This window comes from Magnolia sinica, chromosome 16 (assembly GCF_029962835.1).
Source record: "Magnolia sinica isolate HGM2019 chromosome 16, MsV1, whole genome shotgun sequence".
NCBI classification, from domain to species: Eukaryota; Viridiplantae; Streptophyta; class Magnoliopsida; order Magnoliales; family Magnoliaceae; genus Magnolia; species Magnolia sinica.
The window spans coordinates 71,058,361-71,086,147 of NC_080588.1; the positions used below are offsets into that span (position 1 = coordinate 71,058,361).

At 41.2% G+C, this 27,787-nt stretch overlaps 2 protein-coding genes across 8 annotated transcripts in view; one reads left to right on the forward strand and one right to left on the reverse strand.

Moving 5' to 3' along the window:
• The window catches only part of LOC131229395 (histone-lysine N-methyltransferase SUVR5), a 34,272-nt gene extending 15,062 nt beyond the window's left edge, over nucleotides 1-19,210 (forward strand). For 3 of the 4 annotated variants that reach the window (XM_058225337.1, XM_058225336.1, XM_058225338.1), the window contains 10 exons: nucleotides 2,259-2,561; nucleotides 2,660-2,770; nucleotides 7,099-7,209; nucleotides 12,663-15,542; nucleotides 16,261-16,422; nucleotides 17,058-17,174; nucleotides 17,242-17,345; nucleotides 17,441-17,578; nucleotides 17,700-17,787; nucleotides 18,595-19,210. In XM_058225337.1, the coding sequence (XP_058081320.1) occupies nucleotides 2,259-2,561; nucleotides 2,660-2,770; nucleotides 7,099-7,209; nucleotides 12,663-15,542; nucleotides 16,261-16,422; nucleotides 17,058-17,174; nucleotides 17,242-17,345; nucleotides 17,441-17,578; nucleotides 17,700-17,787; nucleotides 18,595-18,702 (4,122 nt within the window). In that variant the 3' untranslated portion in view covers nucleotides 18,703-19,210. Of the gene's footprint in view, nucleotides 1-2,253; nucleotides 2,562-2,659; nucleotides 2,771-7,098; nucleotides 7,210-12,662; nucleotides 15,543-16,260; nucleotides 16,423-17,057; nucleotides 17,175-17,241; nucleotides 17,346-17,440; nucleotides 17,579-17,699; nucleotides 17,788-18,594 lie in introns of all 4 variants that reach the window. The other variant, XM_058225339.1, reaches the window with a different exon arrangement.
• A 1,547-nt stretch (nucleotides 19,211-20,757) lies between these two features.
• Nucleotides 20,758-27,029, reverse strand: LOC131228675 (probable E3 ubiquitin-protein ligase ARI2). Of its 4 annotated transcripts, none has more exons than XM_058224509.1 (7): nucleotides 26,712-27,029; nucleotides 25,175-25,207; nucleotides 24,802-25,081; nucleotides 23,915-24,395; nucleotides 22,007-22,555; nucleotides 21,764-21,931; nucleotides 20,758-21,255 (listed from the first exon to the last, which is right to left on the reverse strand). In XM_058224509.1, exons 1-7 carry the CDS (start codon nucleotides 26,835-26,837, stop codon nucleotides 21,078-21,080), a joined length of 1,815 nt encoding a protein of 604 aa, XP_058080492.1. In that variant the 5' UTR covers nucleotides 26,838-27,029; the 3' UTR covers nucleotides 20,758-21,077. The 4 variants fall into 4 exon arrangements, with proteins under 4 accessions (XP_058080492.1, XP_058080491.1, XP_058080494.1 ...); XM_058224508.1 differs by having other exon boundaries at nucleotides 20,758-21,241; nucleotides 21,747-21,931; nucleotides 26,712-27,028; XM_058224511.1 differs by having other exon boundaries at nucleotides 21,098-21,241.
• Between the last annotated feature and the right edge of the window lie 758 nt (nucleotides 27,030-27,787).

The following is a 27,787-nucleotide window of genomic DNA, read 5'->3' on the forward strand; positions in this document are numbered from 1 at the left end:
AAAGTATTGTTGTCTTTCGCCACCCTGAATATTGGAGGGAATTTATCCTTCAGAGGCATGTCCCCAAGCCAACTGTCGTGCCAAAACCTAACGTTGTCTCTCCTGCCCACTTCAAAAGCAATCAAATGGATGACTTTCTCTTTTAGGCGACTGATTCCTCTACAAATCCCAGAGACCCTGTGAGGAGCAGCGTCATTCGTCCACCATCCGCCTATCGAGCTCCCATATTTACCTTTAATGATTTTATTCCAAAGGCTGTCCTTTTCTACTCCAAGACGCCATATCCATTTACCTAAAAGGGCCTGGTTCATCAATTTAAGGTCTTTGATTCCAGCTCCGCCGTCTCAAAAATGTTTACAAACTTCCCTCCATTTCATGAGATTGAACTTATTCCTATCTTCCGATCCGCTCCAAAGGAAATTCCGCCTGAGCGTGTCGATGGAGTTAAGGACCGAGGAAGGACACCGAAAAAGGGACATAAAATAGGTGGGGAGATTAGAAAGCGCTGCTTTGATTAGCGTATGCCTGCCACCAATGGAAAGATAACGGCGCCTCCATCCGGCAAGCCGATAGCGGAATCTGTTAAGAACTTTCTCCCATTGATGTTTTTTGGGCTGGCCAATGCCTAAAGGGAGACCGACGAAGGCAGATGGGAGAGATCCCAAAGCACAACCCAAAAGATCAACAAGAACTAGCAACTCCTGATCATCTAAGTTGACCCCATATATTTTGGACTTAAATAGATTCACCTTCAGCCCAGCAACTGCTTCAAAGCATCTAATCGTCGTACGAAGATTGGCAACGGATTCGGTCGTTGCTTGGGAGAAGATAAGAATGTCGTCCGCAAATTGGATGTGAGATATCGGATCTATGACCCCTTTCATTTGAATTCCCCTGAATAAATTTTCCGATTGAGCTTTCGAAATCATGGCAGATAAGGCTTCTCCAATGATGAGAAAGAGGAAAGGGGAGAGGGGGTCGCCTTGTCTAAGACTGCGAGAGCTTTTGAAAAATCCTTTTGGTGATCCATTTAAAATGACTGAAAAGAAAGCAGAGCTGATGCACTCCTTGATCCATTTTCTCCATCGGTCTCCGAATCTCATCCGCTTCATCAGATAAAGAAGGAACTCCCATTCGACATGATCATACGCCTTTTCCATGTCCAGATTACAGAGAATATATTTCGTCTTCGTTATAAAAATAGAATGAAGGCACTCGTTGGCGATAAGGGCGGATGTAACATTCCACAACTTCTAATGAAATACCTTGGCTTTTCTATTGGGGGGAACAGAAATTCCCCCTTTTGGGTTGAAAGATTTGAAAAGAGACTGGCTAAATGGAAAAAATCTAATCTATCTATGGGAGGCAGAATAACACTTATGAAGTCTATGCTCTCAAAGCTTCTGATGCACTCTCCCTGTTTAAGATGGTGATGGTTGTTATTGGGAAAATTGAGAAAATTCAGAGGGACCATGTGCTTTGTGTAGGAAAGGTGAGGAATCAGCAGATCACCTTTTCATTTGTCAGTCTGTGAAAGTCGTTTGAGATCTTCTTCTTCTTCTTCTTCTTCTTTTCTGAGTTGTTTGAAGTTTGGCGGGCTGTTGAGGGGACTGTTTTTTTATGTCACCACTGGCTGGAGTGCTGGTCCTTTTTTGGAGTGTGGCAGATGTATCTGGAATTTGTTCCTATTTGTAGTCCTTTGGGGCATTTGGAGAGATGAATGCTAGAAAATTTGATGGCAAAATCTACTCTCTTTTAGTACTCTATTATCTCTATGGTTTCTGGGCAGTTCTTGTGCGTCCTGAATTTCAGGGACTCTTTGTTTTTCTGCAAAGGGACTGGGAAGCGATTGCTTTTGGGTAGCTTGGTTTTGCTTTATGGCCTGGATTGTTTCTGGTGTCTTCGTTTTTGGTTTTTCTTGTTGTTGCTTTGTTTGAAATGGAGTGACAACAGGGCCATCTTTTGCTTGCGATTTAATGAATTGTTCATTTCTTAGTTACACACACTCACATGAGTGGACAGTTAAACATGGAAGTGGTTTACGCCTTTATTTGGTTTACTTCTTTTAGTGTATGATTGTGTTGACATAGCCCTTATAAAAAAAAAATATCTCTTTTAGTTGCTTGAAGCAATTATAATTAACATGTTTACCTTCCACTTGTATTTTCATTTTTTTTCATCCATCTGTTGTGATTTATTTGACGTTTATCCTTGCTCTAAACATCTGTTTTGACTGTTCTTCTTTTTCTCAAGTATAGTGGAGGGGAAAGTGGCAAGCGGGAATCCGTTGTTCAAGGGCTGATTGGCCATTGTCAACTGTAAAGGCAAAGCCAACACACGAGAGAAAGAAGTATGTTGTTATATTCTTTCCCAATAAGGGGATACATTGTTGGGCAGATACATTACTTGTCCGTTCAATCGATGAGTTCCCAAAGCCTCTTGCTCATGGTACCCACTATAGTGGACTGGAAATGGTCAAAGACTTGACCGTTCCACGCCGCTTTATCATGCAAAAACTTGCTCTTGCCATGCTGAATGTGAGCGATCAGCTTCATATTGAGGTATTGGTTACCTGGTTACCTGGTTTTCCATTTTTTCTTCCTTACCTAGGTTTGCATCCCTGCATACTTTCTCTTACTTGCCATCTTCTCTTGAATAGGCCGTGGTTGAGAGTGCTCGCCAGGTGGAGGTTTGGAAGGGATTTGCTACGGATGCTTCTCGATGTGAAGGTTATTCTGATCTTGGAAGGATGCTGTTGAAGATTCAAAGTGTAAATCCATTTCTTTCATGGCAGATAGGAAAATGAGCATGTTGTCTTTGTTTTTGCACTGAAACTTCTAGTATAGTGTTTGACACATCCTTGGGAAAAGCCTTAGTGCGAAGGTATTCCGTAATGGTAATAGTGGCCATAATGCCCACTGCCGTTGCGTCCTGTTACTGTTATGATATAATACGTAATGGCCGTGACATTTTTTTTCAAAAAGAAAACCTCCATTACAGCCATTACGGGCCATTTATTCTGTAATTGCCGTTACAGCCTTTATGACCCCATAACGTGAAACGGTTAACACCATTACTGTCACATAACGTCCATTACGTAACTGTTCTGGAATACCTTGCTTTGGGCATATTTGTTTGTTTGCTCTGAAAGGTTCTTTTCATTGGGTTGGTCTCTATTTGATGAATCAAGTTCTGCAATTGGTTATAGCTGCTTAAGTTCCTCTTGGAGTTGACGAATTCTTGCTAGATTCAGGACCGTCCGTGGGCTTCTTCTTCTTCTTCTTTTTTAAAAATTTTTTTATTATTTTTTTAAAAATCGAAGCGACCCAGCCAGCTCCCTGATTTTGAACTGGTTGTGCTGGGCCTATTCAAAAATTTGAGTTTTCTCAACTAGTCCTGCCCCATTGACAGACCTAGATAAATTGTTTTGACATCAATCACTTACGTAGGTCAAGTTCCGTGTTGGTGAGGCAATTCTGTTAACATTCATGTTCAGTGTTTTCATTTTTCTTTCTATAATTTGAATCTTTTGCAGTTGGACCCAATTCATAGTCAAACAATTCAGAAGTTTCGACCATTTTATGTGGGAGTTGGGTTTCTTGCAAATTGAAACCTATAACTAAGATGTTGACTATTCACATCCGATCCTATTTTCTTGAGCTAGATCCTTAGTTATCATATGCTGATGATCAGACAGTACTCTGCATCATTTTTTTGGCAATTCTCCAGCCTCTATAACTAAAGCCGGCACTTAGATGTTTTGTCAGATGAATTGCTCTAGTGCATGTGATACAAGTTGCACATGCTTCTAGGGGAACCTGTTGTGAAAACAAGTTTGAAACTGTTCTTCAGAATCCAGAAAAATTCTAAATAAAGGAGGAATACGTTGTCTAGAAAATCTACAGATGTTTCTTATTCTATCCATTGTTCTTTTTGGTTTTTCTTTATAGATGAAACATGCACTTCCAAAATTGCTCTCATGTCTCATATCCTGTCTTGTAGTTGGGATTTCTGGTTCTGGTTTCCTATGGTGGTTTCCATCCACTTTCCTTTCCCAGCTTGGCAGCTAAGATGCATATTGAACATGCTACCACATTTTACTGCCGTTTCATCTGGAAATTGATGGGGCTGTTTATGATTTTGCAATCTGGACTTCTAAACACATATTTACAATTTCTTTATATGAAAAGTATCTCATCTCCCTAATTTGGAGACTGCCAAATTCAGGGAAGTAAGTCTCGTGGGATTCTAGTATTTTATCGACATGGGTGTTTTGGTTTCACTAATCATCCATTCGACATGTAGAAAGGGAGTGCATTTGTGTAGTCGCTTTATCATACAAAGAGAAATAAAATCAAGTATTAAAATTGGTTTTGGTGTATCATATTGTTCACCAGTCACCACTGATATCTAGATTTGTGTTTTTTTACTAATATAAAATTAAAATATACTATGTTTTAATATTTTATTATATTAGACATTTGTACTCTGCCTATGTTTTTTTTTTTTTTTTTTTTATTTAAATTCTAGAAAATTGAAATGTAATATATTTTAATATATTAGACATTTATACTCCACCTAGTACCTATGTGATACTAATGTTTTAAATATTGTCGTCGTGTAATGTATCGCACCCTTGGGATATGGATACATATCAGTTATCGCATGGGATGTTTCGTGTAATTTATCGTTGATGTTGGGAAACATGAGAATATCGGGAAATTGGTCGAATTTTCAATGAAACTTCAGGGATAATTGAAAAAGACATCAATGCACACTTAGAAATCAAAACATTACAAAAATAGTGCACATAATAGGGGTTTTCTTTGTATGGGGGCCCTAATATATGCGCTTTCCAACTGAACTTATGCAAGTATATTCAAAGTCTATTCATATAATTTATAAACGTAAGAAGCCATATGTGGAAACCCAAGCAATACATTGAAAAGCAAAAGAAGAATCACTAGATGAGGTTACATGCATGTTTAATTTTGTGTTTGGATACAAAGATTGCAAGTGATTTGTGAGAAATTGAGAAATTTAGATTTTTCTCAATTTTCTGCAACTTAACCCATCTCCCCCAAATCTCGAAATCGAAGTTCCAATTATTTTTCATGGAAAACATGAAGAATCATAGATTTGTAACCATTTGACAACTGGTATAATGTGATTTATAGCAAAAACATAGATAAAAAATTGAGAATGCTCATCGGATCGAATAGGTGGAATATATAGACACTACCTGTGCGTTTCGTATCGCACAGGTGGGATACAAGATATCGTGGGATATATCGACTGATATCATCGATATTTAAAACACTGTGTGATACTAGCCGCAAGTCTGATTACCAAGGGGGGTGGAGGTGTTGATGCTAGCTAGTGAGAACTTCTGGCAAGATCAGTGAAAGACAACGCTTTTAGGTGGCATAAGGCTACAGTGATGATGATGATTTGGTGCAATGTCACATATATCTTAGTTGTAAAGCATTCTATTTCTGTATGTGTGGCATACGTGTATAGTAGCAGACAGTTCATCTGCTGGCATCTATGATGGATGTGCAATACCCTGAAACCACACTGATCCCATGATCCTAAACTCAATTGGAAGGCTTTCAAGGAATAGAAATTGACGATTAGAAAAAAGTCCAACCAATGGTTGATGTGCAATTCAGTTTTGGGCATGGTCTTAGGGACAACAAAGATGGGATTTGCTTGTTGTTCATGGGACCGTTGGGTTGTATGGATTCCTGTGAAGTGGAAGCAGGAGTGTCGTGTTGCTCATCCTTTGTGGGTTCATTTGATAGTTGAAGCTGACTTGAGGAGTGATAAATTCAGTTTTATCTTCAGGGCTCAAACCTTGAAAGCTATCCTTTATCGGCGGAGAAATTTGTTTTCTTTCCTGTGGGTTAAATGGTTCTTTTTTCTCATGTTCTAGGATATGTGAATGAGGCAGCAGATTCACTGAGGATGGAGTGGTGAGGGGTTCGCTTTCCATTGATTCTTCATTTCCTCTCTTATAAACTTATATTTTCCCCCTCATTTTCAGTGAACTAATCCTCCACAGAGGTCTTAACTTCATGACTGTTGTGGTTTTTGAGGTGTGGTCCACTACGATAGGGCCCAACTATGGTATTATGATATTGGCAAGCTACAGCCCTGTAATGGCTGTTTTTTTTTTTTTTTTTTTTTTTGAGGAAGAAAAATTCAAAAGACGTTGGTAAAATTCTAAAAAATCCGAGGATCCCAAATATGTGTTTTGGACATATATTTGATGGTGTAATGGGCCATTCTTTGACAAGAATGTTGTCTGTTGGGTAATATCAACTTGATCTGCTGAAAGTCAACCAAATTAGTGGTAATCGAACACAAATTGAGCATGATTTGGTGGATCAGGGCCCATTACATATGAATACAACCAAAAAAGTGATGGTTTACCCTTTCTTCCAATATTTCTCATAATGGTCCACTTTGCTTCAATTCATTGAATTGCACTCAAATTTTGATTTGATCCTCTAAATAGGCCTATTTCTAGTTTATAATTAGTTTTTAAGCTTCCTTCATGGTTGAAATGAATAAAGAATTCGAAAAATGAGAGATTTGAAAATAAAAACCTTCATAATATGTCCTTTATGGCTGTTTCGCCTCTGTATGGTGCAGCTACAGGGTGTATTGGCCTTGTCTGGTATGGGGCTAATATGGCCTTTTTTTTTTTTTTTTTTCATAATAGACTGATTCACCCCCTTATAGTGGGGACGACTGTTTCCTTCATGTGACGGCTGATACGGATGTAATGTAACCGTTTTTTTTTCAATACCACGGGCCCACTGGATGAAAGTTGGTTCTCCTACATGTCTCCCACATTTGTTGTGATAGATGTAAGCATTTAGTGCTTGAACCTTTCCCATCTTTATATTGTTTAATTTGACTGAAGAAACATGCGGGTTGACGTAGGCAGTTCTTCTACTTGATGATTGTCATCCAACTTTACATTCATGCTACTGTTGGGTTGCTATTTCATCTATTGCTGCTTGTTTGCATATTTAATTTACTTGAGAAGACTGCTGTGGTTTTCAAGTAACATACTTGTATCCCTGACAGATAATGTTGCCAGCCTACATAAATCCTGATTGGCTTGAAGATTCTTTTGGCTCTTGGTCACAACGTTGTCAGAAAGCTCAAAGTGCCGAATTGATTGAAACTCTAACAAAGGTACTTATATTTCCTCTTTTGCTTTCAATTTTGTACTAAATAATCAACTCCAAACTCCAGGTTTATCAGATTTTGTATGAAAACATCTAACCATCGTTTTTGGCAGACTTTATCTTGCGCCATCTCTGTTAGTTCAACATATGTTTCTTGTTATTTCTGTTAAAAAAACAAGAGAGGATTGCAAAATATATTGCCTTGTTCTTGTGATTGGTTCCTAATTCAAGTATTGTTAAGATAGAAAGCCTCAACTTGTTCTTTGCAATTTAGTGCCTGTTGATGGATTGCGGAACTTTATTCCAAAGGGGGGAAATAAGGATACAACAGAGGGATGCAACAACCTACATCCCCAGTACCGAGACATACTGCAGATCCACCAACCACATAACCACCAAACTAATAGCAGAGCCTAAGCAGACTCAAGCAAATTGGGCATTTTTGGATACATGGAATCCTTGAGGAAAGGAATTGGATTCCATAGACCAGATGACTTGGGGTATTTAGATCGAAAACAGTGGATTCCTTAACTCTGCATTATCCAGTGGCAGTTCCATAGAACAAGAAACAAGGTGGTCATTGTCTCACAAAACTGGGATTTCCAAACAGACTCACCATTTTCAGAATCCAATTTTCTACAATATTAAGGGAAATCATCATTAGGTAATCATTGCATTTTCCATGGAATCTCTGTGGAATCCAAGTATCCAAACACAAATGCAACTGAAGAAACCAAAACAGATGCAGCCCAGTGGACTGCACTTGAGAGGACTTATCTGGAAAGAAGCAGCTTGAATTCAAGTGCAGCAACTCCTGCTTCCGCTACAAATCAGTCTCAGGCCCTCAGCATTAGCCCCTCTCTTGACTTGAGAGAGGGCTCCCCTAGATAAGTCCGAAACCTCTTCGAACAGATTCGCAATCTTTCAGGGGGCATTGCACAGCAGATGCCCGAGCAATTTCGGAGGAGCTGCAGCAGCCCAAATTCTCTGGAAAGGTTGCTGATTAGGAGGAGACCAGAAAAAAATATTTGACATAGAACCAATGTTTAAATTATTGACGACAATATTGAATTGTCGGCGAATGTCTGTATCGCTTGGTGATCGAAACCTATAACCCCTTTTTTCGTCTCTCTTCTGAAAATCGCCAAAATCTCACTGATATTATCATTTTTTTTTTTCAATATTTCCAAAAAATCGCCAATAATTCCCTATTCCTGGGACAAAATCGTCAAAATCAAATGTAAAATATAGAAAAAAAGAAAGAAAAATACCCCCTTTTTTTCTCTCTCTCTCTCTCTCTCTCTCTCTCTCTCTCTCTCTCTCGGATCTGTTTGAGGAAGAAAATTCCAGCACCTCAACAGTCGTTGGATTGAAGATCGGCAACACTGTTCTTCAAAGGTACGAATCAAACAAAAAACACTTCAGATTTTCCATTGAAAATCCTCTGATGGCGACTTCTCCAGAAGGAATCAGCGTTTTGAGCATCGAAACGTGCTTTTAGGGCTACAAAAATCCGGGTATATGTTTTCTTATGGAGGAAATTTTGAATTTTAGGGTTCGACGGAGAGGAATTTTCGGTCATGTCAGGGGCACGGATTGGGTACTACCCCCGCCAGGACCCAACTAGAGATAGACAGTCATGTCAGGGGCTCTGTGGGGCCCATTGCGATCTATATGTTTTATCCACGCTGTCCATCTATTTTGACAGATCTTTTATGCAATGAACCCCAAAAGGAGGCAGATCGAAGGCTCAAGTGGACCAAGTGGACCACACCATATGAAGCAGTGGGGATTGAACTCCTATTGTTGAAAACTTCTTGAGGGCCCACCGTGATGTTATTTCCATCAAACCTGTTCATAAGGTCACATAGATCCTATATGAAGGGAAAACATAAATATAAGCCTGATCCAAAACTTTCGTGGCTCCCAAAAAGTTTTCAATGGTAAGCTTTCAATCCCCATGCCTTCCTTTGGTGATCTGTCTCATTTTTGGGCTTATGCCATAAAATGGTCTTTAAAAGTGGATGGACGATGTGGATAAAACATATACACTACTGTAGGCCCCACTGAGTTCTTGACAGGTCCGTCTGTCTCTAGCTAGGTCCTGGTGGGGAAGTACCCAATCCGCGCCTCTTATTACTGGGAGCTTTGATTCGTACGCGGTACGCTTAGTGTACTAAGTAGACTGATGTATGTATCATATCCATGCTGTCCATCCAGTTTTTCAGATCATTTTAGGGCATGGTCCCAAAATTCAAGAATATCCAAAGCTCACATGGAGCACACTAAAGGAAACGATGTGAATCGAACGTATACAGTGACAACTTTTTGGGGCCCACAGAAGTTTTGGATGAGTTTGATATTTATTTCCTCCCTTTATCCACATCTTTTTAACCTTATGAATGGCTTGGATGACAAATAAACATCATTGTGGGCACTAGGAAGGTTTCAACAGTGGACATCATTAACCCCATTATTTCCTATGGTGTCGTCCAGTTAAGCTTTGTTTATGCTTCAATTTTGGGCCCAACCCCTAAAATGAGTAGAAGAAATGGATGGACGGCATGGATAAGCTACATACATCCATGGTGGACCCAAAAGAGTTTACTCAAATGAGCAGAAGAAATGGATGGACGGCGTGGATAAGCTACATACATCCAAGGTGTACCCAAAAGAGTTTACTCAAATGAACCGAAGAAATGGATGGACAGCGTGGATAAGCTACATACATCCAAGGTGGACCCAAAAGAGTTTACTCAGTACGAAAAAAGCATGCTGAGTTACTCAGTATACTCGGCTAACACCTTAGTGGGTGTTACCCTTATCATGTGGGGTCCACCCTGATGAATTTTTTGTATATCAACACCGTCCATCCGTTTAAAAAACCTATTTACTATGTGATCCAAAATACTAATCAGATCCAAATCTCAGGCGGACATGGACCACACCACCGGAAACATTGGTGATGACCATTAAAAACATTTTGTGGGCCAGAAAAGTTTTGCATGAAGCCAATCTTTGTATTTTCCCTCCATCCAAGTCTGATTGACCTTATCAACAGGTTGGATGGCAAATAAACATTACGGTGGGCCCTAGGAAGTTCTTACTGGTGAATGTTCAATCACCATTGTTTCCTATGGTCTGGTCTATCTAAGATTTGGATCTATTTAATGTTTGGGACCAGATCTCAGGTGGACCACACTACAAGAAACAGTGATAATTGAATACCCACCATTAAAAACTACTTTTATGTAGTTATCTAACTGTTAGATTATTGGACAGTGAATGAAAGGTTAAGACGAAAAATATCAAAATGGCTTATTTCTAAAAAACAAGTGCCGCCAGTCAGAGGTTAGGATTTTTCTCAGACTGTTTAATATGAGCTAATACATGTCAAGTATGCCATTTCTAAGTGCTCAAATTACTCGAGAATCCTCCACAACATTTGTAGAATAAGCTTATTTTTACAATGGTTGCACATGGCCCCACCTAGCTGTTTTCATGGATACAATCTGTTCGAAAGGATCATCCTGTCATGAAATTAGGAAATCTCATAATCAGGCTGGCCCAACCATTTCGTGAGACCCCACTTGAATCAGAGGTTTAAAGGTGATTGTATTTTTTATGGCCTGATTGCACTATTTACTTATCAAGTGAACCCCACCATGATGATTGGATTTATGAAAAATCAGGACCATACAATCATAAGATAGGTCAAACTAAAAGAAACTAATCAAAACTACGTCCAAAATTCTAGATTGTTTTTGTGGTCCACCTAATTATTGTATGCTAGCTGCATTTGTATTATATTAAATTCATTTCGGTTACTATTGGAGTGATTTCTTACAGCAACGCATGCTTTTTTGGTCCAATTAAATGAAAACTTATTATATGATGCATTCTTTTTTGCAATTTTTTTTTTTTCCTAAATATGCAAATATATGTATTTAGGCATGTCCTGAAGTTTCACTAAAAAATTTCATCAATTTCCCCATGTTTTCCTATTTTCCCTCACATTTCCGGTTACTGGCAATATTACCGGCGATAACGATATTATATCTTTATCTCTGGCTAGCGAAACTTGTAGCAATACTGACAACTCGAACGCTGCATAGAACTAACCAAAAACACTCCATCAGGATCAGGTGACCTGATCCGTCTATCTACCCCAATTAAAGGAATATACACCTCCCTTAAGAACTTTCAGCAGACTAGCTGGATCATCAATCTCTTCATCAGAGAGGATTCTTCAAAAAGATGGAACCCAAACCACTTCATTACCCATTTGATAGAAGAACTGCACAAAGACTTTATTTGATGCCAGCATACACAATCACTCAAAAATCTGATGAAGTGGCACATCTGAGGACCAAATGTCCTCCTAAAACTCACGCTAGTGCTGCTACCCATTCTGAACCGTGCCAAACCAACATAGAACGATTTGGCCCACAAAATCGAGTGCCAAATATTCGACTGTACTCGTCAATTAGCACTTAGAACGATTGGTCCCATGAAATCAAGCGCCAAATATTCGACCATACTCTTCAATTTGCACTTAGAACGATTGGTCCCACGGAATCGAGCGCCAAATATGCGACCTTACTCATCAATTTGCACACTTGATGCAGCACCCATTAGCTGTGATAGCATACCTTTCCTAGTGTCCAAGATCCTTTTCAGCAAAAGAGGAACTTCTTTCCCATCCTCCGCCACTTGCTCAAGGGAGCCATATTACAAGATCTAATATCTCTGATACCCAAACCTCCAGAACTCATAGGCTTACAAATGTCTTTCGTGACCAAAAATGGAACTTATACCGATCATCCCCATTTTCCCATAAGAACCTTTTTTGGAGTGATTTAATTCTAGCAGCCACATCAACTGGGTGTCTTAACAGAGATAACAAATACACTGGTACATTACTGAGCACTGATTTAATCAGCGTATTCCTGCCAGCTAACGAGAACATTCTTTTTCAGCTGGCAAACCTTCTTGACATCCTCTCAAGCACCACATTCCAGACTTATTTCCTCGGCCTCTCTGAAAAAGTGAGAAAACCAAGACGCTTTATAGGAAGAGTCATCACTAGACAGCTAATGTCTCCTGCTATACAAGAGACCAAATCATTAATATGGTCATATAAATGTACTCTATGATGTCTTAACTTTAAATCTTGGGTTGCTAAATGGGGGAGGCCTTTTAGAGATATTGCTATGTTTTTTTTTTTTTTTTGGAGAGATAATAGATATTGCTATGCTCTCTTTCTCTCTCTAAGTACTATGTTCTGTTTCTTCCTCTATATTTCAAAGATCCTTCATGTTCATATTATTCTTTATTTTCTTGGGTATGACACTAGCCTGATATCAGAGCCTTTCTAGAAATGCTCTGGCATCTGCTTACCTTTTACGGTTTTCGACTTTTATGTTTGGTGGTTGATTCAGTGTCACTTGCTTGACCCAGGAATTAGACGATTCCATTCTATGGAATGAAATTGATGCGCTGTGGGATGCACCCACCCAGCCTGATTTGGGTTCCGAATGGAAGACTTGGAAGCAGGAAGTCGTGAAATGGTTTGCAATATCACATCCCTTAGCGATCGTTGGAGATGTGGAGCACCGAAACTGTGATGATTCTCCATGTGCAGTTCCCCAAATCAGCAGGAAACGACCCAAGCTTGAAGTTCGTCGAGCAGAGATGCATGTGTCTCGAGTGGAAGCAGACGGCTGTGGGTCACGCTCCCAGGCTAATGGAGTAGAGACTGATTCTCAGTTTTTCAATTGCAGGACCCTAGAATCTTCTTCATCTGCAAGTGGGCCACTTAAAGGGGAATCAGTTACGGGAGCATCAGCTGCTACGATGGAGTACCCAGGAAGTGTGGCTGATGGATGGTATGAGATTGTAGTTGAAGCTGGGGATCCATCATTAATTCGGCCTGCAGAAGAAGCAGGTGATCCTGTGGAGGTGGGGAGTGGTATGAAACCTTCATTGGATGTCCAACGCGGGTCTCATCCTGTGTATACCTACCGCCGGTGTATGGCCTTCATTGAGGCTAAGGGAAGGCAGTGCGGAAGGTGGGCAAATGATGGGGATGTGTACTGTTGTGTGCATTTGAGCCCTCGATCCGTGGACAAAACTGTTTCCAAGGCCGAAGAAACTCCTCCCTCTACAGAGTTTATGTGTGAGGGTACAACCAATCTCGGCACACGATGTAAGCATCGGTCTCGAATTGGATCATCATTTTGCAAGAAGCATCGATTTCAGGGTTCGACAGGTATGGAGAGGCCGTTGTTTTCACCAGGGAATATGATTGAGAGAACAAACAGTGAGAACAGAGACTTGTTTGAGAAGATTTCTAGCTTGGAAACTGTGTCTGGCAAAGAAATAGTTTTGTTTGGCGAAGTTCCTAATGCTATACCAAAGAATTCAAGCCCAGTTATGGAGGGAGAAGCCTTGGATGGAAGAAGCGGTTTGATGGAAAAATCTGAACACTCTTTTGCATCATCTACTCCTGTGAAATGCTATAGTGAAGAGTTGCCAAGTTGCATTGTGTGGTCTACTGAAACTAATGATCAGTGTCAAGAGAGAGCAAGGCGGCACTTGCTATATTGTGATAAACACATCCCAGGCTTTCTTAAACGCGCAAGGCATGGGAAAAGTCGGTTAATATCCAAAGACACTTTCACTGATCTTCTCAGTAATTGCAGCTCGAGGAAACAAAAAGTGCAATTGCACCAAGCATGCGATCTTCTTTATGGGTTCATGAAAAGTGGCCTCTGCCGCAGAAACATGGTTTCCAAGGAAAGCCTTGTGGAGTGGATATTGTCTGAGGCCTCTAAGGATCTAAGTGTTGTAGAATGGTTGTTGCAGGTGGTTTCACGTGAAAAGGAGAAAATTGGAAAGCTTTGGGGCTTTGACGCCGATGAGGATAAGCCACTGCCTTCTTCTGTTAATGAGCCGGTGGTTATGCCAGAAGCAAACAAGGGCAGTCACGGCGTTCTGATGACTCTTAAATGCAAGATTTGCATGAATGAGTTCTCTGATGATCAAGTACTTGGTGCCCACTGGATGGACACACACAAAAAAGAAGCTCAGTGGCTGTTCAGAGGCTATGCATGTGCCGTTTGCTTTAATTCATTTACTAACAGAAAAGTTCTTGAGACCCATGTGAAAGAGAGGCATGGTGTACAAATCCTTGACCAGAGCATACTGTTTCAATGTATGCCTTGTGGCAGCCATTTCGTGAATCCCGAACAGTTATGGTTGCATGTTCTTTCATCACACTACATGGATTTCAGGCTGCCAATCGCTTCTCAACAGCGTAACCTGTCTGCAAACCAAGCTGTTCAAGCAAAGGTTGTGGTAGGCAACGAGCCCCTGCCAAATGATGATGTATTGGAGATTCACTATGATAATCAAGATGTGTCTCGTAGATTCAGTTGCAGAATATGTGGGTTGAAATTTGATCTCCTACCTGATCTTGGGCGCCATCATCAAGTCACTCATATGGGCCCTAATCCTCTCAGTCACTTCCCTCCAAAGAGTCGGAACCATTTGAACCGTGCTAAACTAAAACCAGGCAGACACGGCCGTCCTAGATTCAAGAAAGGTCTTGGAGCAGCATTTCGAGTCAGGAATGCTACTAGCTTTGGTGCAAAGCAGTTCGAGGAGCCAAGTTTGGCGAACTTTGAAGGATTGAAATTTCTAACGCAGGTGTCTGAAAAATCAGTTCTTGATGGATCTTTGGATTCTCGCTGCTCAACTGTCGCAGAAATCTTGTTCCCTGAGGTTCAGGAATCAAAACCCCGGCCAAGTAATCTTGACATTCTTTCGGTTGCTCGGACTGCTTGCTGTAGGGTTAGCCTCCATGCCGCACTTGAAGAGAAGTTTGGGGTCTTGCCTGAACGGCTGTATCTGAAGGCAGCAAAGCTTTGCAGTGAATTGAATATTCAAGTGGAGTGGCACTTGGAAGGTTTTAAATGTCCCAGGGGGTGCAAACCCGCTGGCAGCTCCCATTCTTTGGCACCTTTGACAGCTCTTCCTGATGTTTTCGCGGGAATGCCGCCTGCACCAGCCAACGATCTTATGAATGATCAAGAATTGGAGATGGTCGAATGCCACTATATTGTCAGCTCAAGGCATTTCAAACAGAAAGCTACACGAAAAGTCATTGTTTTATGTGAGGATGTGAGCTCTGGAAGAGAATCAGTTCCGGTGGCTTGTGTAGTGGATGAGGATCTAAAGAAATCCCTCCATGTAAATTCTGGCAGCTCCATGCCTTGGGAGGGCTTCACTTATGTCACAGAACGGTTGCTCGATCCATCTGTCGGTCTTGATGCAAAGGTGCTTGTTTTGACTGCTTCTCTAGGTTGCGTTTGGATGCACTGTTGAACTGGAGTGTGATCATCGGTTCAATAGAGAGGATAGGCCCAATGAGGTTTGCTAGCTTCTGCCCCACATGGACCTTTACACGCGGCACACGTGTCAACTTTTCATGTGCAGGGGACATCAGAGCTGTGTATAAGCTATAAGGTGAATCCCATTTTGCAAATACCTGGTGTAAAAATAAGGCCAAACCACTCACCAGGCAAGCTACATGTGTATGTTCAGTGCTGACCGTCGGCACTTTTCTCTAAAACATCAATTGTTTTTGTGTAGGGATGGAACACCTGATGAGTGAACCAATCTGATTTTTGGTCCACCTCATCTTAATGATGTGGACCATGAGTCAGACGTCATACACGTGCTTGCGCATAAAGGTGGGTGGGGCTAGCAATAGCAATGCTTATGATAAATTTGTAATTACCCTAGCTTTCAAAATGATGTAGCCAACATTGAGGTCTCTGGTTCAAGTGCAGATTACCTATCAAAAGTCAAAAAAAAAAAGAAAAAAAAAAGAAAAAAAGAAAAAGAAAAGAAGAAAAGAAGCAATTCAGTTAAATAGTGCATCCAGATGCAGTTTGAAATCTTCTGTATTGTGATCTGTCTTGTTTTGAGCTTATGTTATTGCGCATATCCCTCGGCATAAATAAATGATTGTCTGCTAAGTTTGTCCATGCAGAGTTCACAGTTAGGATGTGCTTGCACAGACGCAGCATGTCATGCGGAAAAATGTGATCATGTTTACCTCTTCGACAATGATTATGAAGATGCCACTGATATTGATGGCAAACCAATGCAAGGAAGATTCCCATATGATGAAAAGGGCCTGATCGTTTTAGAGGTAATGATTTGTTTTTTCATTGTAAATAGAATTTGGGTAATACTCTTCTGCTCAAATTAATGTCCAGAAAGTTGTTTCATGCTTTTTATTGTAAGGTCATTTTAGATATGCTCCTCCCTAAATTAATGTCTAGAAAGTTCAGGTTGAACCTGAAACATCCTGGAAGTTGATTTGGGTAAGAAAAGGTGAAAAAAGGGACCCTGTTTAATGTGGTTCCAAAATCCTCACCACCCAAAAGGGACCACCTGAGTGAATCCCCTCCCACTGAAATATCTGCCTGACTGGTGATTTCGGGCACATCCATCCTCTGTAGCCTTGTCCCAGCTACTTGGGGTCGGCTTCAGGAATCACGTTTCGCCAGATCTGATGGGCTATCCTTGGTAAGTGAACAAGAATCCATATCATGATTGTCTAAGCATTGCAACTAGTTTAATTTGCTATGTTTGGTGGAAGGTATACGTGCTTCCTCAATTAGTGTATTTAACGCTTCCTGCATTATCGTTTATGAAATTCTTTTATGGTCTAATGATGAGTTGGCATTCTTGTATGTATTCACTCAGATTTTCTGTTTAGTAAAGCCAGGTAATTTTCATCTATACTTGGTTTATCTATGCTAATATGATTCAACTGTGCAGAAGGGTTATCTTGTCTATGAGTGCAACTCCCTTTGCAACTGCGATAGAAGTTGTCGGAATAGAGTTTTGCAGAATGGGGTGCGAGTCAAATTGGAAGTCTTTAAAACAGAGAATAAGGTGAGATATTTTCAGCTTTTCATTGTAGTTGGGAGACCGAACTGACTCTCCCTTCTGACTTAAACAGGGTTGGGCAGTCAGAGCAGGCGAACCCATTTCACGTGGGACCTTTGTATGTGAGTACATTGGGGAGGTTTTGAGTGATCAGGAGGCAAACAGAAGGGGAGAAAGGTTTCACGATCCCGCTCACTGTTGTGTTTTTTCCTTGTTGACCTTTTGACCTATGGTTTATCTTCATCCTTGGACTTGATTATTTTGAAACTCAGGTATGAAAACAAAGGCTGCAGCTATTTGTTTCACATGGATGCTCCTGTTGATGATATGAGTGGATTGAATGAGGGAATGGTGCCATATGTGATTGATGCAACAAGATATGGGAATGTTTCACGGTTTATTAATCACAGGTGAGTTGGAGCTACTTTGTTAGCTATATCTTGTTGCCATCTGCCTTGCATTGTGAACGAGGTCCTTTTTTCTTCCCTTCTATATATGCATTTCGTTTCTTGCTGTTTATGTCGGTGGCAGCTGCTCGCCAAATCTCATAAGCTATCAAGTTCTAGTGGAGAGCATGGATTGCCAGCTTGCACATATTGGGCTCTATGCGAGTCGAGATGTATGCTCTCTCTCTCTCTCTCTCTCTCTCTCTCTCTCTGGACATCATGTGGTATTGTGCTAGCACAAGGTTATCTAAAGGATATTATGGAACTATTGCCATAGAAATGCAGAGTTGTGGTTAAATAAATATCAAACCTTGTATTCAAGGTTTCAGACTCAGATGAGTTCCATGTGAACTGTCCGAGTCATCTCGGACTCAACCCGGTTCGATAATGTGTGTCAGTTTTCAAAATAGGGGGTGACTCAGTCCGACTTGATTGTTTCATAAGTTGACTCAGGAACAAACGAGTTAGTCTGATTCACTGAGTCTTAAAACCATTCTTGTATTATGCTTATATCATAATGTGCAGTTATTATTTCGTAGCATTTAGGTGTACCATTTATTTGTGGTTGGCGGGGGCTTCCAAAGCCAAGATGTTATGTAGAATATAAAATGAAGTTTTCATCCTATACCTGCCAGACTCTGTTTTCATAATTGCATCCAATCTCTGGAGAAACCCCATTCTGTCTTGAAGTCTTGATTTTTTGATACTTGGAATCCCCATGAATAGGATCAAACCTTATTCCATGGCATTTCCATTATATTATTCTGAGATTTAAGTTAGCCCTTCAGAAGGCCTGGTGTTTTGGGGTGGCATATAAAACCACCTGCACAAGGTGGGCTAGCATTGTCTTCCTTCACCCAAGTCAACTAGATTAATTGCATCCAAACAAAGGATTAAAACTTGATGAATTTGATATTTGATGCTCTAATATCCCTCTGAATCCACCTTATGTTATAACTCTCATGGTCATTGGTGAGCAGATTGCTGTGGGGGAAGAACTAGCATACTACTATTGCTACAAATTACGACCTGAGGGAGGTTGCCCTTGTCTCTGTGGTGCTTCAAACTGCCGCGGCTGTCTGCACTAAGCAATCATGAAACATGCAATGACAAACCTGGCCACCTTGGAAGCAAATGGAAGCTCGCCCCAGTTTGCAGCGCTGAAGATACCTTGGGAAATCTGGAATCCAGAGAGGTGGGAAAAGCTTCTCTCCTGCTTGGGCTGTTCAGACAAAAAAAGAAAAAGAAAAAAAGAAAAGGAAAGAGAGAAGATGGCAGCACCACTGAGCGAGCATATGACTCAATCATATCTTGCTGAATCCAAGAGCTGGTATTCCATTCTGTGATATATGCTGTTATTCATTCTTCAGGTGGCCCGCGCACAAATTGAAGGTTCTGATCGCTTCATTTGTAGCAAAATCGTTTGCTGACTGTACAAGATACTTTTTTTTAAAAAAAAAAAAATACACAATCTTGAAAACGATTTTGCTCTCTAATTTTTTTATTTTTTTTTCAGCCAGTTTTCAATACCAATTGTGAACAGAAAGTTCGTCAACCCATTTTACCATTTTGGTCGATTGGCCAACTTTGCACGCATGACTTCATGATTAATGATCCTGACCGTCTGAACTGTCCGGCTGATGATGGCCCCCACGGAGGGCCAATCCCAAGAATTGACACTGATCCGATGGTTTTCCGTTCACTGGACTTTTTGTGTACCCATTTCAAACATTGACATGTCAGGCAATTGACTGGATATTTAATAGTTGTCAGACCACTGGCGATTTTTTTGAGTGAGCTCTGATCCATTTGGGAGATGACCTGTTGATTGGATGTTCCAAGATTTACTACGAGCAAACACAAAGGACTCGCTGCATGACATGTTGTGTGTGACCAGTGACCATCTAAACCAATTTTGAAGGATCGAAAGCTGGGAATTTGACTGGATACCTGAGACATGGTCCACTCGACCATCTAAACACAAAGTGCTTGTTGCTCAATTACTGGTGCTTTTGTTACATCATCAGTACCATTTTATATATTTATGGATGTCACGGGTTAGGTGAACCATTGAGTGACCACTTTCCACAGTTCACCCCACTTGGTGAATGTTAAAGCTAAAACCATTGTCATCAGTGGAAATTTCAGGGTCCCGATTCATCAGGAATGTGTCATGACTGCATAAGGCTCACTGATTTTAGAGCATTGAAGGATGGCTCCCCTCCATGATTTAGATCCTGACCATCCAATGACCTTTTTTCTTTTCCGGGGTAGTGCTGCATTTTTTTTTCTTATCCATTTGCAGGCAAATGATGGAAGGGTGACGATATTCCAAGCTACCTCTTTCCCTTATGCATATCCATCCATGACTTGGCTAGCCCAAACCTGTGGGGTCCGCCGCAATGTTTGTGTTGCATACACCCCATCCAAGCAATCCATCTGTTTCGTTAAGCTCCTTTTTAGCACATGAGCCCAAACACGAGGGAGATCCAATTGGGCCATACCACAGGAAACAGTGGGCACGGAGACCCACCGTAGACACCTTCCTGGGGCCCACCGTGATTTTTAGATGCCTTCCAACCCATTCATAAAGGTGATTCCCACCTGGATGAAGGGAAGGAAAACACAAACATAACCCCAATCCAAAACGTCTTTAGTCCAGTAAGGTTTCAACAGGGGGCGGTCAATCCTAGCTAATGTGGTCATGTGAGTTTTGGATTTGGGCTCAATGTCCTAAAATGAGCTGACTAAACAACGTGGTGAGCCCCACAGAGTTTTGGGTTATGGGGGGAGTAGGGAGCCCTGTAGCCCAGGGTTAACCGGCAAGCTGCATTCATCATGGTCCCCCCACATAAATGCATGCTTACAAGGATAAGTATGATTCAGGAGTTAAGGCTGCACTTGTACCACAAAACAATCAGGATTCCACACCCCACCTTGAAAGCATTATCATATTGTTTTACAGGGAAATCTCTCCTTGAAAAAAATAAAATCACAGGCCTCTTCTTTCCTGGCAGTGGTGGCCTGGCAGGTCCCACAAAGCCCTGGTGCTATTGAAATATATTGCCGTCCTAACACGCTGCAAGTTTGCCTGAAAATGGCTTAGGGCTAAAAGTTACACAACTTAAATGGGAAACAAGGTATGGTTTTTGTTAAAAGAGGCCAGTATTGAGAGGAATTTAGCCTTGTGGGGCAGACTATACAAAGATATATTATATGCACATATCCAGCGCAGGCATATACAAAATAAAGATAAAAGAAGAATCCGGAAACACCTCATGTGCTCTACTCTTTCTGCTGCCCCCTTTCAATAGAGGGTCATTAAAAAAAAAAAACGAAAAAAAAAAAAGGTGATGTGCGAAAAGAATATCATGCGGTAGAGGTTCATCCTTCAACAGCAGTGTGGCCCACTTCTTAGTTAGAGCTGTACACTTGAAGATGCTGGAGGTCTGGAGCCTCGAATTTAACTCTTGTCAATCACCTCTGCAGGTAAGTTGAGATCGAAAAGAGCGTCGTCTCCAGCAGCTTGTTTCCTGGCACGCTTCCGAGTTGAGCAGCCGCTCTCATCTAGACTTGAAGATTCATAGCAACGGTCATCCAAAGAAGGACGACTCAATTCAGAAGCCCCTACATTGCATTGTCTGCCACGTTATTTTTCAGAGGCACGTTGGTTTTAGTTTCCTAGAGTTTTGCCTCCGTTTAAAACTAATGTATGAATGTGGGTTTTGCTAGCAAGGGCTGGCAGGCAATGGATTGGGCAGACTTATGAGATTGATGCTTTCCATTAGGAGTGGCCCGCCATGTCAATGTCCTGGCCTGGTAACCATGCCGGTGCGCTCTCATCAGGTTGGTTGCAAAGAATGAAACAAATGGATGGCTGAGAAACTTGCTAAGCTTATTTTAGCCATTACTCTGTTTCATACAATGGCCAATCTGATGCAACCTGGCAGGGCCTGCTTAATGGACGTGCCATCATGGGCTGTACACGTGTGAAATTAGACAACTCTATTTACTAGCACCTACTAAAAACAACTTCTATATTGGAGAAATATAGAGTTAGAGAAATGCAATGCCATGTTTGTCCATGTTTTTGCGAAAATTGAACAGGTTGGTTGCTGAGAGAAGTTTATACCAGCTCCATTTACGCACCGCAGGTAGCTATCTGCATTGGATGTTTTCATGCTCCGTGAACTTCCGTCAGAGTCCCAGCAAACAGAGAGTTCAGAGGCTCTCTCTACCCCCTTGGATTTGTATGGAGCGATGTTGTGAATCGCCAATTGGAGAGAGCCCAATAAATCATTCTCAATGCATTCATACCTGCAAAACCGCGAATTGGTGAATATGAAGAATTGAAATCTGCAAACCCATGGGAATTTATGACAGAGAGCTTACATTTTCTTGCAGAGCTTATCAGTGACAACAGACAGATTGATGACCTGCATCCTTATCTCCAAGACCTTTTCCACAGTAAACTCATCAAATGGCTCCTCTACAAATTTGGAAAGCTTCTCCACATTAGCTTCCAGCTGCTGTTGCTGATCTTCAAATAGGTTCTGCTTCAATTCTCTTTCCTCCAGAGTCATTTCATCCTTGAAGAGATCATCACCAAACATGTAAAATGCGAAGGGGTATGAATATGAAAGAACACGCCTTGATCTGAATAGTCTGTAGAGCCCATTTGTGAGCCAACTGTAATCTTTGATTCCAGACTCCTTGCTTTCTGATATCGCTATCTTATCCTGGATGGTTTCCTTGAGCTTGGATTCGAGCTTAAAGGAGTCCGTATGAGCTTTGTAACGGTTGTGATAGTGCATGTATCGATAGAGATCCCTCTTTGCACGCTCAGACTTTTTCACCGTATCTTCTTTGTAGCGCCCACAACTATGGCCAGTGATGCTAGACCATGTATGGTCACGGCCTGTAGCGCCACCACACAACCAACTGCAAAACATGGCGAATGTTAGAAAAGCACTCAAATCCTTGACATTCTTTGACACCTCTACAAAATTGCACTTTTAAGTTTTGTACAAACTGAAATCACACAAGAGGTTATCTAAATGAGCTTCCCGGTCCCTCCACAGTCTGGAGGGATATTGTCTATAGGGCAGACCTTAACAGCAACAGCCAAAAAGAGATACAGCTCAATGCATAAAGGGCATAACTTTTGTAACTGCAATCAGGGAACTCTTTGCAATCCAAAGAGGTTAAGGATATGTCCATCAAATGCAGCCATTGTCTCATTGATTCCAAATTGCTCATGCAGCAGCATCCAACAAATGTTGGATGGGAGGTAGATGCACTAGAAAGAGTGACACCCTTTTTGAGTCTTAGCAACAGGGCATATATACACCTGTGCATTCAAAAATAAGGAAAGAGAATACCAGGTCAAAGACGGAAAGAAGAAGCTTCAGAAAGTGACACGTCATGAACTTCCAACTTTTTTGGCGTGTAGAGGAACTCATCTGTGTTGACATGGTTAGACATGACTCTTGGCCTTTTATGGTTGTCTCAATCTTTAGGATTTTTTTAACCCTTATTTTAAAATATTTTAACAGTAAACATTATATATTTCAGAATTCTAGTAGTAAGAAGTTTCTTGGGTCCCCAGGTCTCAACGACCCTTATCTATGGGCAACAGCAATACAAGCGTCCGAGATTTTATCAAATTAGGTATCACGACTAAGAAGTGATGCCCTTAGAAGCACTAGGCAAAGGGCTATTTGCATGCACTTCTGCAATAGGGGCTTTTATGGATGTCTGAATCTTTAGATTTTATTTTATTATTTTATTTTAAATTTAATTTAATTTTTGTTTTTTATAACCTTATTTTAAAATATTTTATATGTAAATATTATATATTTCAGAAAGTAGTAAGAAGTTTCTTGGGTCCCTGGGTCTCAACAACCCTTATCTATGGCCAACAACAATACAAGCAAGTGTCCAATATTTTATCAAAATAAGTATCACAGCTAAGAAGTGATGCCCTGATAAGCACTAAGGAAAGGGCTATTTGCATACACTTCCGCTATAGGGGCGCTTTCATGAATCATGGCTGCCTTTTTGGTTGACGCAACTAAAACCAATTCCATTGGTTTTCGTCGAGTCAGCTTTTAGCACACCTATTTTCAGAAGGGGGATAAGATTGAGTTTGCAAAAGTGCATCCAACACAATGCAAACTAGGGTTTGGCCCAAAATGTTGTTTAGACATGGTGCATCCAAACAGGACTTAAAGGGAGAATGATCTCACATCCAAGATCGGCATAAATGTATACCCACAAGATAAGAGGAAAGATTCTCACCAAAATGGCTGTCCGCAGATACAGCTAACAAGGTTGCAGCCACCATTCTTTTCCACAGGTTTGTGACACTTGGGGCAGGGCTTTGTGTTAACTGTAATCCAGTTGACCGTCTCCGATTCATCTCGGCATTTCTTGGTCCAAAGCTCCCACATCAGGCACGAACAAGGTGAGTGTGCTTCTGAGGAGCAATTGAAACAAAACTGCAGTCCACATGTACATTCCACTTCACAATAAGCATCGCCCTCGACGCGTATGGCATTTCCACAGTGTGGCACACTGGGGCACCATTTCACCTTGTTGTTGTCCTCAATATAAGATTCCAGAAGATAACGATCAAAACGCTCTGCTAGATCGGGATGCTTAGCACTGACTAGATTTCTGATGATGGCTTCATCACAAATTGCATTGCACTTGTGGGCCATGCATCTAATGCGCTTGCTTTGCCCATCATTTATCTTTACAATAAAATGTACCGTCCAACCTGCGCATAGAGAAACAAAGAAATAACCTCATTTTGTGTCTTATGCAAGAGTGCTTCTATGGCTACTTGCTAAAGTAGGATCCTGCTCTCCCTAAACGTACCAATGTAGCACATGTAGCCTGTCCTGTAAGCAGGTGGGGCAAAAATGCACATTGAATGCAGATCATTAGCCAATGCCTTTTAACCATCCATTTTCACATGCAGCCCACCTGGTGACAAGACTGACATGATTTTTGGCTGTGGCACATACACAGTAGGGCACACCTGATTAACTGCCCAGAATCCAGGTGTCACACAAAACTGCAGCAAGAATAGGATTCAGAATCCTACTCATGGAAGCAGCCATCACCATTCTTTTCTTCCAATCATGGTTGAAGATACAGTAGATAAGAAGGTAAATTCTCACAATCGTTGCAAAAGCAATGGCCGCAGTCCATTGTGGTAACTGCATCTGGGGAAACATCCTCAATACAGATATTGCAAGTAATTGATGATGATGACTGGGACGAGGAAAGCCCTTGCCGCTCCACAACCATTACGCCTGCCTCAGAAAATAACCTATCTCTTCCCTTCTCTACGAGTACTGCTAACAATCTCTCAACATCCCAACGGTGATGGATGAGTAGAGTCCGCGCATGTTGTTCAGTCAGTGTTAGCAAGTCAATTACCCTATGCAAGTCTTCTCTCTGCAAGAATTTATATCAGTATCAAACATGGGAAACTACACCAAGAGTCTAGAGATGAATTCACAGGGGGAAAACATGGAGTGGATCTATAACCTGCGCAGCCAAAAGCGATTCTTTTGTGATAACCTGCAAAATTCCAAGAAGATAACTAGAACATGTTAAAGTTCCTTGGAGACCACAAACTTAATTAGATGCAATTTATCATCTTATCAGTAAATACTATTAGCATTCATCCAAGCCAGTGTGGCCAAAATGGGTGATTAGTTTGTCAAAATCAGATCAATTATACCACTGATCTTGTAGATATGAGCTTGCTGGGTGGGACCCAGTTTGGAGTGATCACATGAGTGGGAGAATGGGTTGGTGCTCTTCCATGTTTGATCATTTCATGTTACAAAGTTCCAAGGTGCATATGGGAAAATATTCACAGCTATGTGGAGACCTGTTTGGGAAGGAATCTTTGAAGGGAAGGATACCGATCTTCCCTACCTTACTTTACTACTTCCCTGAATAGTATCCATCTCGACTAACTGTCTAGAGGAGAAAAGGCAAGGAAATTGTGAAGAGGACATACAGCAGGCCATCTCCATCAAGGGAAGGATTCAAGCAGTCCATTGCAATATGGTATTCATGGCCACCATCACAGGTACATACACGTTGATCATAGAGACACTGCTTCAATGAAGAAGTTGAGATAAGATTAGCTTCCGATTTTCTGCCTGTAAAGGCCAATGCCAAACGTTCCAGATCTGGCTATCTGGTGGTGGAACAAAAGCATGGCTATGCATGGGTTCTGGGAGTAGTAACTGAAATTTTAATATATAACCATTCATCATGGGCCACACATCAGTTGAATGGGATGGAACACAGAAAGGTGGCCCACCTGCATGGTTGCGACGGAAATACCTACCATACCACTGACAGTTTTCCTTTTTTCCCGATTGAATGTGGACGGTTGTTTAAACTCTCTATTCACAGGCCCCAATAAAAGCAGTTAAGATCACCCGACAAATGAAATTGCTGAACCATGTCCTATCCATCACAGGCTTCACCAGATGAACAATCTGGATCAGCAAAAGGTGGGCCTATCTATGCAGTTACTGTGGGAGAAAACACACAATTCATTCTGTTGAGCATCGTGTAATGCTTCATAATATCCCATTCGTCAAACAGGTCGAAGATCATCCATGTAATTCAAAGGGCATCTTTTCAATCGAACTATCTTCAATCAATAAAATCAAAATCCCCAAAAATGAATAAGATTCCATCACGTAACTAATTTTCCGCCTAAAATATGGAGCATATTTCAATCCTACGCATTCCAATTTGCAAATTTCACACCCAATCCAAGAAACAATCTTCTACACAAATAATTTGCACGCATTACAACATAAATCAATATTCCACACTCGTCGATTCTCTCAATTTCCATAGGATTGGATCCGCCGCGGCAGCAGCTGATAGTAAAAACAGAAAAGGCCTAAAAATCCGTTTTTTGAGCAATCATCATCCACGATCTAAAGAATCAACCGACCAAACTAAAACCAACGATTGTGATTCAAAGCTAGGAAGAATCCAGATTTCAAATGTAAATCAATCTTCTCGAGAAGAATCTGATGCGGTTACAGACCTGACAAGAGGGCACGTTTGGAGAAGGCCAATCGCAATCGTCTTCATCGTCGTTTTCAATTCCTTGGAGGGAGTCTCGATCGGAGTAGTAATCCTGCTCGTCGTCGCTGCTCATCGAATCCACCATCGGAGAAAGAGAGAAAAGAGAGAGAGAGAGCGAAAGGAATGAGAAATCTGAAGAAATCCTGGCCGTTGGAATGGAGAGATTTCTGGCCGTTAATTTGCCGGAAATCGGTGAGATGGCTTGAGAGAAGAAGGGCTCGGAGACGAAGCAAAAGCAAGGCTGGAACTTCCCTTTCTTCTAATTTCTTCTCTTTTTAGAGAGAGAGAGAGAGAGATGGAGAGAGAGACGTATTTGGGCGAATCGCGCGAGGAGAGAACCGAGAGATTGATGAGGCGAGCCGCGCTTGTGGTCGGACACTTGTGCGAGATCAGAGCCGTTCAAGTGTGGTCCACAGAAATCAAACTTTTCTAGTTATCTTGTGGACCAAACCAGTAACGGAAGAACAATGGTTAGGAAATACGATCGACCGTCTATCTTTAAAATTTGTGAATGGCCCAATTATTTAGTGGGCCACCTAATGAGTGTTCCGGAGCCATAAGCATGTCCTCCACGAACGCGGATTGTGTCCTACTCCGTCCGTCTCCAGCTGGGAACGGGCAGGAGTTCTGAGTGGCCACCGTGATGGATGGGTCTTATCCACACCGCCCATCCATTTTTTTGTATTATTTTAGGGTATAAGTCCAGATATGATGCAAATCCAAGTCTCAAGTGTACTACACAACGGGGATTAAACTCTTACCGTTGAAAACTTCTTGGGGACCACAGAAGTTTTGGATGGAGCTGATATTTGTGTTTTCTCATCGTCCACTTCTATGTAACTTTATGAATAGGTTGGATGGCAAATAAACATTACTGTGGGACCTAGAACACTTTCAACGGTGTGAATCATTCCCAACACTCCTTACTGTGCTGTGGTCCACTTGAGCATTGGATCTGTCTCATTTTTGGTTAGATATCTAAAATGATATGAAAAAAATGGATGGACGGTGTGGATAAGACCCATCCATCACGGT